An 8,840-nucleotide genomic window follows, 5' to 3' on the forward strand; every position below is an offset into this window, starting at 1 on the left:
CGCCCGTGAGCTGAACAGTGAAGTGCTGCTGAAGGACTAAAGGAGCAAATCGAGATATGCTTCAACGATATTTAGATTGGTCAGATAGTGTGTAAAATTCAGTTGAATAAAGTTGATTCAGAGATACTCAGATGGTCAGATGGTGTGTAAATTTGATTACCCATTAAACTTGATGCACCATGCCATGTTCATGTAAACTTGATTCAGATGTTAACTCACTCATGTTCTGATTGTATCAATTAAAATTACAATACAAAAACTTAACTCGGGAAAGTACTAATGATATTTGAATTTTGGTTTTAGTTAACAATGCTGAAACAACACATCATGTAGTCCTTTGTCAAAAGAAAAGGAGGTGAAGAGACTCGTGATTGGGTATTCATGCATAATTTGCTTTTAGTTTAGAATTAGCCTCCATTTGGTTAGTTGTCACACTCTGCCACTGAGCCAGGGTGAGCTCAAGACCCGGTTAAGCACAATACTAGTACTATCACATCGAACTTTAAGCATCTACAACTGGACCCCTTAAATCCACCCTATACGTCTGGGCGGATGGCCCGGTCAGTGATCGGTTGGGAAAATACAATCCAAACGACCCCCTCAAACCGGTCCTATACTCCCGAGTTGCCCGGCACCCCTCAAACCCTGCCCATTTATGGGAGGGGGGATGGGGAGGCACAAGCATGCCCGGACGCATCCACCACATCGGGCTGAGGGAGGTACCCACGTGGAAAGCTACGCATCTGCCGAGCACTAACACCTCGTTCGGTGAGGGCACATTCATGGCATGGGTCCAGCGCACCCCTGAGGGGCCAAATCCGGTTATTTAAGCCGTGTGACGAGGCAACCCCAGCCCCATCTCCATTACCCTCCTCTTCATCTTGTCCGCGTCATCGCTGCTCCGTCCTATCTGTTTCTCCCTCTCTTCCACTTCCAAGTCCGAGCTCGCCGTTGTCCGCCATGGACCGGTAGAAGATCATGTATTATAAGATGCCCACACCTGAACGCTGGGCGAAGATCCAAGCCGAGATACACGTCGCGGAGGAGGCATGTTGCGCCGTCGAGCTTGCAACAATGGAGGAGGACGAGGAGCTACTAGAAAAGGAGGTGCTGGAGGAGGAGGAGTTGGGCGCCGAGGATCAGGATGCGCCCATGGAGGAGGATGCAGAGGATGCGCGGGGTTACAACTTTGCCATGGCGGAGGCGGACTTCCAAAGCGCCCAAGCCTGACATTTGAGGCAGAACAGGCCGCCATTCTGATTCAGTCCAAGCAGGAGGTAGCAGCCAACTGTTGTCGTATCCACCTCACGGACTTGGCATTGGACGAGTTGTTCGGGTCCTGCCAAACGATGATGATGAGGAGAAGCTGGAGGTGCGGCCTGCCGCCAATGACCACAAGGATAGTCTGTCTGGCACAAGGGATATTGAAATCTGCGACGACGAGTAGAGTTTAAGTAGGGTAGTTTCTTTTCAATGGAACTCGTTTGCTAATATATGATCTAGTACGTAGATGAATTTTATGTTGCATGATGTGATATGAAAATAAGGGTTTGAATTGGAGGATTGTGGTTGTAGCACCAGACAAATGAGTATAGGGTTGAGTAGTCCAGTTGTAGATGCTCTTAGTTGGAAGTGCAACTATTTGGCTCTCGTGGTGAACAATAAATTCAAAAGAAAATACTAGAAAAATCAAGAAAAAACATTTTTTTTTTGCATGGAAGATGCTTAGGTGTGTAAGGTCCGCTTCAAATTTCAGCTCATTTCGACATCCGAGTAGCTCTCGACAAAAAAAAGAGGAAGCAAAATTAGGGTTTGTGAAATAGTTTACTGTTCATCTACTGTTCTGACCCAATTTGTTTTTTTTGCTAAGAGCTACTCGTATGTCCAAATGATCTGAAATTTAAAGCTGACCTCATGCACCAAATCATCTTCCATACAAGAAAAAAAAATCGGATTTTAAAAATATTTTTTTAAATTTCTTTTAATTTCCTCTTAGCCGGTTGCAGACCAGTAGATGAGTCTGAACTCAGAAATGCATATCGGGTTAGTTAGACTCCTTTAACCTCATAGCACCGCTGGTTTCCGAAAGAAGTGAGTAATGTGTAACCTGGGATTGGGTTGCAATAATAGGAAAGTGCAAGATCGGCGGAGCGAATATAGGAACGCCTCCTCAACCTCGAAGAAGAGGCGGGCAACGCCAAGAGTGAAAGTGAGAAAAAGAGAGAGCGTGTGTGCGTGCTGCTCCTTCGTTTATAAGCGACGCCAAGACAGACAGGAGGAGAGAGAGAGAAAGGAGAGGCGAACGGAGCATCTATAAGCGGAGGGAAAGAGAGGGGGGAGGCCCCCGGCGTCGAGGACGGCGATGGGGGACTCCGGCGGCTCCGTGGTGTCGGTCGACGTCGAGCGCATCTCCTTGGGCGGCAAGGTCAGTCCGCCCTGCCCCCGTTTCTTGGAAATCCGTGCTGTCTGGGCGCATCTTTTCCTCTCCGTGATTTGGGCTGCTGTTGCATTTGGTTAGGGTGCGCTTGTGCGGCCATGGATTGGGGTTTTGTTCGATTTTGTGGTGTTGTGTCGCGTCGCTGTTTCGCCAAAACCAGCTCATGATTTCGTGCCCGATTTCTGATTCTAGTCGGACTGTGGAGTACAACCAAACCAAAGCAGGGTTCTACTCGAATTGTTGAGTCCAGTTGGAGGAGACTTTGTCCGTCTTTTTTTTTTGAGGGAGACTTTGTCCGTCTTGGTATACTGTTGCTCCGGGATTCCGCACCAATAAAGCAGGCACCTCCCTGTTGTATTTGTGGGGGGAACACCTTTGCTTGCACTTCTAGGATTTGCCCTTCTTTTCATTGACATCGATTTTTTGCCATACCTTCGCTAAAACTTTGATGACTTGCCCTTTCTACCTGGTTTGAGATTACACTACAAATTTGATGACCCAAATGCCCTTCTTCCTTATATGTTCGTCCCGCAGCCCACTTGCTGTCATGCTATGCTGTTGCTGCTCCTCTTTCCATACTCCAATGCCAAGCCACTGCTGCTCCTCCCCGCATGCCATGGTGCGGGCTACGAGCTGATGCTGCTTCTCCTCTCCCCATGTCCTCCTCCCTCCTCTACAACAAACGTGCTCGAGGCGCAGCTCAGGCGTTCGTCCATGGGCAAGATTCTCGGGCGAAGCGCAACACCCGTAGACCAGTCGAGCTCTCGGAGGAAGGCGCCGCACTTCCTGCACCGGTCACCCTGCCTTGACAGTGCGGACCGTGTTGTCCGCCACGAGCACCAATAGACGCGTGTGCATCTCCACGGGCACGTGGCCACCGCCGCCGCCGCCATGCCGGCCTCGCCGAGCATCTCTAGCGAGCTCCCCACGAAAGGACCAAGGGATCATGCCAGATGTGGCGCGCGGAGGGTGCCGTCCATGGTCCGAGACTCCGAGCCCGGGGACGTGGTGGCTGTACATGGCGAGCTCGGCGACGGGAGCGAGCTCGGACCAGGACGTCCTTCTCCATGCATGCGGCAGTAGAAGCAGCAACAGCAGGGCGCCCAGGTGCTAGACGAAAACATGTTTTAGAGCATATGCACCCGGGTACTCCTTATCCAACTACTCATTCCTGCATCACGATTCGTGCAAATAATTTTCTCTTTTTTGTTTCTCTCATATAGAACATGTATTTGTACTTCAACTTTGCAGCACAACAAAGCTTTCTATGTAGAATGTGGGATAAAACTTACAGATTTTTTGGTCCAACATAAATATACAAAATGAGATTTATTTGATTAAAAAATCTTATTTTTCATATTTATGTCGGACAAAAAAATCTGAAAGTTTTATCTCACATTCTAGTTACAAAGTTATGTTGTACTGCAAAGTTTGAAGTTCAAGACATGTTTTATATGAGAGGAACAAAAAAGAGAAAATTCCATGTAATAAGGTAGTTGTATAGCACAGATCTCAAAGCAACATTGAAGTGTTAGAATAGTGAGGCCCGGGTGCATAAGCTCACAAAATCTGCATTCAGGTGCTAGAGCGAGCACGCACGCACACAACACACACAGAGCACTCATGCATACACGCACGCCCAGGCACACGCACGCCTATCAGGCTAGCAACCATCAGGCACGCCCAGGTACTAGATCACGCACGTACACAACGCACATAAGCACGCCAAGGCAGACATCCGTTGGCTGTCCGCCTCGAGTGGCGCCGCCGCTCCCCAAGCAGGTGCTCCATGAGCAGACCGGTGGCTGTAGGTCGAGCCCGGCCGCCGCGCGCTACCTCATCGTTTCCTCATCCATTTTCCGCGTCGGGCGAGTAACAAGGCCGACGGGGGCAGAGCCATGGCCACCTCCGCCGGAGCAACAACGGCGGCGGGAGCTCCATCTCTGCCTCATGTCTTCCCGCCCAGAGATGTGCTCGGTCGGGGTGAACTGAGTAGGGCAGGGGTAGTTTCGACATTTTACAGTGGGCCCATCTTGTTAGGGGCAAATCATCAAATTTTTGTCAAAGGTGTGGCAAAAGATTAATGTCAATGAAAACAAGGGCAAATCCTAGAAGTGCAAGCAAAGGTGGGGCAAATCCTCAAATTCCCCTATTTGTGGCATACTGTTCCTGCTTGTTTCGCCACCTGCGATTCGATTCTGCATGCTAACATTTCGTCGTCTGCTGAAGCGATTGCCATATTTAGCTACGAGATGGTGAATCTATCGCAGCATCCTCTGCTGGCCTTGTCGTCGTCGTCGTCGTCTGCCTACGTATGTCCCCTGCAACCTACGGCTATGGCCTGGTCACATGCTCCTTGCTCGCTGGTTACCTTAATAATTAATATATTCAAGCAATTCAGCTCACCGGAATCGCCTACCTTTGCCTGTTGGCACGATTTCAGCACAAAAAGATTCTCTTGCCTGTTGCTTGGGTTTCCTAACGTCCACTCTTCTTCTTGGCGCTTCTTTGAGCAGTCGCCCAGTTCTTTATTCACCTGATTGTGCTTTCTCGGTCCTTATGAATATAGATTTCTGCCACTGAGTATGTTGCGCTGTGCAAATTCTTTGTTCTACGTATGTGGGGGGTGCAATTAATTGGTAGCTGCAACCTCTTACCATTTCCTGTAAAGAAGCTGTACTTTTGTTTGGTTGTTGGTTTGTTTTTCTCAAGCCAAACTATCTGGCCTGTGGAATCTTCATACAGTTTGGACGAAGTTTTTGTTTGGCCGTGGACTAGTGTTTGGTTGAAATATTGAGGAGAGTGCGGTTTACAAGTCGCTTTCACGTCAGTTTCTGCGCATTTTTAATACGATGCTTATGCCGTGGCTGTCAACTCCAATCAATGCTCTGTGCAATACCTAGGCCATAATCATTCTTCCCGTGATAAAAAGAACTTTAATTTGTGGTTGTCTTGAACTGTTATTTTCTTGATGACAAGCGTATATTTTTTGGCTATTTGCGTGTGATTATGGCTTTTGCTCTGTAGAATAGTATAGTACTTTGCTTTGTCCTACAACAAATGCTTAGGGGTCATCGCTTTAGCACACTCATCATAATGAAACTATTCATGTCCTTTCCCCCTTTTTAGCATCTTTTTAGCTTTTTATAAATATAGAGAAAACAAAGATCCTTCAATCATGAAGTCGTCACCTTTGCGTCATTTTAGAGAAATTATTTCCTTCAAGCGTCAGGGGAGAACTTCTACCTTTTCCTCGCCTCTAAGAAATCTTGCGATAATAATAGTACTTTAATGCCTGTCTTGACCAAATTTAAAGGACCATTTCTCTTTGTATGGGTGTCTTTCAGTCCACATCAACCTGGTTTAGTATGGACACAGATAGTGCATGACACCTAATTCGTCAAGCTGTATTTGAATAGATTTACTGATGAATTAAACAAAAATGACTTACTGATATATATTTTCTGTATAAGCATAAGACACATACATGGTGCTCTGCACACTACTTATCTTGATGCTATCAGGATATACATTCAGCTCTGGATTTAGACATATTGTTGGTTTCTGTAGTGATTGGCCCTGAAGTACCATCTGGATTCCATGCTTATCTATATTGGACAGATGAAGACTACTTGGCACATCTATTTTGTATTTTAGTTGGATAGGGTCTTCATGATGGTGCTTCACATTAACATCATTACTTGCTTCTTCTGATTTGTCATTAAGTTTTGGGCAGCTGATGGTTCATCAGTCATCACTTGTCATACTGAAGTTGTGCTTGGTCAAATATGACCCTTCCGTTATTTAGTCCCATGTGTCTTTCAGTGGATGCACACCTGTTGCTGTGGAATAGTTAATTTTTTATTTTATGGTGCGCGCTGCATTCTGCAGAATTACTTTTCGTGCTGGGTGCTATTTTGTTAGACCCCCCCCCCCCCCCCCAAATTTTCTTTGTTTGTGTTTTAACACTGTCTCATTCCTCTTGTTTCTTCAGGAACATCATATACAAACAAATCATGGATCTGTATCTGTTGCAGTGTATGGTGATCATGACAAGCCTGCTCTTGTTACTTGTCCAGATGTTGCTTTAAATTGTAAGTACAACACGCTAGTTTAAAGTGCTCGAGCTTTCTTGAAATTATTCCAGCAATCTGAAAATTGAGTGCTAAACTCCATGTTATTGCTGGTCAGATATGTCTTGTTTCGAAGGATTACTCTTCTGCCCTGAAGCTGCTTCACTGCTGCTTCACAATTTTTGCATTTACCATATCAGCCCCCCAGGACACGAGGTCAGTAATTTGCAACTACTAAGCCTTGCATTTGCCATTAACATGACTCATCACATAAATTGTAGTTTTTATATTTTCTCATTACTACTTTTCTTGTATCCTATTGTGCAAATCATGTAGTTGGGAGCAGCTCCAATTTCACCGAAAACACCTGTACCATCTGTTGATGACTTGGCGGATCAGGTTGCGGATGTTCTTGATTTCTTTGGGTAATCTTCTATTGGATTCTTTTAAAATTTATATCAAGCTCAAACGATCTTGCCAATATTTTGTGGATTAACTTTTGTTTTCTTGTCAAATTTGCACATTCCAGATTAGGTTCTGTTATGTGCTTAGGTGCCACTGCGGGTGCTTACATTCTTACTCTCTTTGCAGTAGGTGTTTCTTTCAAGCATGTGTTCGGTGTATTGCTTATTTATGAAGACTTTTTATTGAGCCACACACTCTTCTGCAGGCAAAGTGTAGGGAGCGTGTATTAGGTCTTGTACTTGTTTCACCCCTATGTAAAGCTCCCACATGGACTGAGTGGTTTTATAGTAAGGTAATTTTGCAGCATATGACATACTGGGTCTCAAATTTGATATTTCCTTAAAAAATAGGACTGTACAGAACTAGTGATAATTTTGCATTCTTAGGTGGAGTCAAATTTGTTGTATTACTATGGGATGTGTGGGTTGGTCAAGGAAAGCTTACTGCAGCGGTTCTTCAGCAAGGTAACTATGGCTTGCTTTAATTTCCTCCACATGACATTTCCTTTGCTTTTCTTGAAAACATCCTTGAATCCTTAGGAAGTAAGGGGATGCTCTGAGTCACCTGAATCAGATATAGTGCAGGGTTGTAGAAGTGTAAGCACCGCATACTTTTCTCCTCCTCTATTAATTATTGTCTTTTCCCTTTGAGCTATTAAGTCTAGACTTATGTTCTTTGGCATGTTGCAGTTGCTAGATCAGCGGCAGAGCATGAGCGTGTGGCGGTTTGTAGAGGCAATGAACGGGTAAGTGTACATTGCACATTGCATGTTTCTTCATTCCAGTATCTCTAGTGCCATGTTAGTTCATAGTTCATACTGAACTGAAACAAATTTTGGAATGATCTCCAGGAGATATGATTTGACGGAAGGGCTGAAGCAGCTTCAGTGTAGAACCCTTATTTTTGTTGGCAAGAATTCTCAGTTCCACGTGGAGGCTGTTCACATGACAGCAAAGCTCGATAGGAGATATTGTGCTCTAGATGAGGTAAAAAAATATATTTACATACTCCTTCCGTCCCATAATGTAAGACGCAGTACCATTTAAATGTTTTAGTTGTGGTGACCTCTGTAAATCTGTTGCAGGTGCAAGCATGCGGGTCACTCGTGACGGAGGAGCAACCTCATGCAATGCTTATACCGATGGAGTACTTCTTCATGGGGTACGGCCTCTACAAGCCAAGCGAGCTCGACTGCAGCCCGCGCAGCCCCCTGAGCCCATTTTGTATATCGCCGGAGCTCCTTTCGCCTGAGAGCATGGGAGTAAAGCTAAAGCCAATCAAGACACGAGCGCGGCTTCAAGTGTAGAGCAAGTGAATAAGGGCGGCATAGGTCTTTGCCATTTAGGGTGAAATTTCTTGGCTAACATGTGGATCGGTGAGATATTTGTGTTACTACTGTTATATGTAGATAAGAAATGATAGGTTGGGTAGGTTGGCGGTATTCTATTCCATTCCATTGATTTTTAGCCTGTAAATTGTTATACTCCACTTGCTACATTGTTGATTAAAGCAAAAGGGAAATAATAGGGAAGGGTGAATTGTTCCCTTTTTTTTCCGACAAGGACGATTTTATTATCTCAGAATGTAACATCGAGCGGATACAAAACATTATGAGTACCACCCGGCCTCTGCATAAATATTTATGCATACAGTCAAATCCAAAAGTCTCACAAAAATTATGAAATAAAAACTGACATATCGGCAATAGTAGTCTTATAGACCGACACTATGCCTATGTTGAAGGTGGCGGTGGATTGATCCGGAGGTTATGCTGGCATCCATGTTGGAAAAAACCCTTCGTAGCCACCTGCTCCAACCGCGTACACACCGCCTTGAACAACGGTTGGTGCTCCGGTCATTGTAGT

At 45.4% G+C, this 8,840-nt stretch overlaps 1 protein-coding gene across 5 annotated transcripts; it reads left to right on the plus strand.

Moving 5' to 3' along the window:
• The first annotated feature begins 2,183 nt into the window (after positions 1–2,183).
• On the plus strand, positions 2,184–8,536 carry LOC123137178 (protein NDL1). 5 transcript variants are annotated; one of them, XM_044556805.1, is made up of 12 exons: positions 2,502–4,563; positions 4,667–4,749; positions 6,432–6,531; positions 6,629–6,726; positions 6,847–6,935; positions 7,040–7,100; positions 7,181–7,267; positions 7,362–7,439; positions 7,560–7,571; positions 7,665–7,720; positions 7,826–7,961; positions 8,060–8,536. In XM_044556805.1, the coding sequence occupies exons 1-12, from the start codon at positions 4,521–4,523 to the stop codon at positions 8,279–8,281; spliced, it is 1,065 nt and encodes a 354-aa protein (XP_044412740.1). In that variant the 5' UTR covers positions 2,502–4,520; the 3' UTR covers positions 8,282–8,536. The 5 variants fall into 5 exon arrangements, with proteins under 5 accessions (XP_044412741.1, XP_044412740.1, XP_044412739.1 ...); XM_044556804.1 differs by having other exon boundaries at positions 2,528–4,563; positions 7,515–7,571; XM_044556807.1 differs by having other exon boundaries at positions 2,539–4,563; positions 4,683–4,749; positions 7,515–7,571.
• The last annotated feature ends 304 nt before the right edge of the window (positions 8,537–8,840 follow it).

This window comes from Triticum aestivum, chromosome 6B (genome assembly GCF_018294505.1).
Source record: "Triticum aestivum cultivar Chinese Spring chromosome 6B, IWGSC CS RefSeq v2.1, whole genome shotgun sequence".
Taxonomy (NCBI): Eukaryota; Viridiplantae; Streptophyta; class Magnoliopsida; order Poales; family Poaceae; genus Triticum; species Triticum aestivum.

Coding starts and splice junctions, on each gene's coding strand:
- LOC123137178 (XM_044556804.1), top strand. CDS start 4,521: ATGTCAATGAAAACAAGGGCAAATCCTAGAAGTGCAAGCAAAG. Junction 6,727..6,846: donor TCAGCCCCCCAGGACACGAG/GTCAGTAATTTG, acceptor CAAATCATGTAG/TTGGGAGCAGCTCCAATTTC. Junction 7,440..7,514: donor TGCAGCGGTTCTTCAGCAAG/GTAACTATGGCT, acceptor TTGAATCCTTAG/GAAGTAAGGGGATGCTCTGA.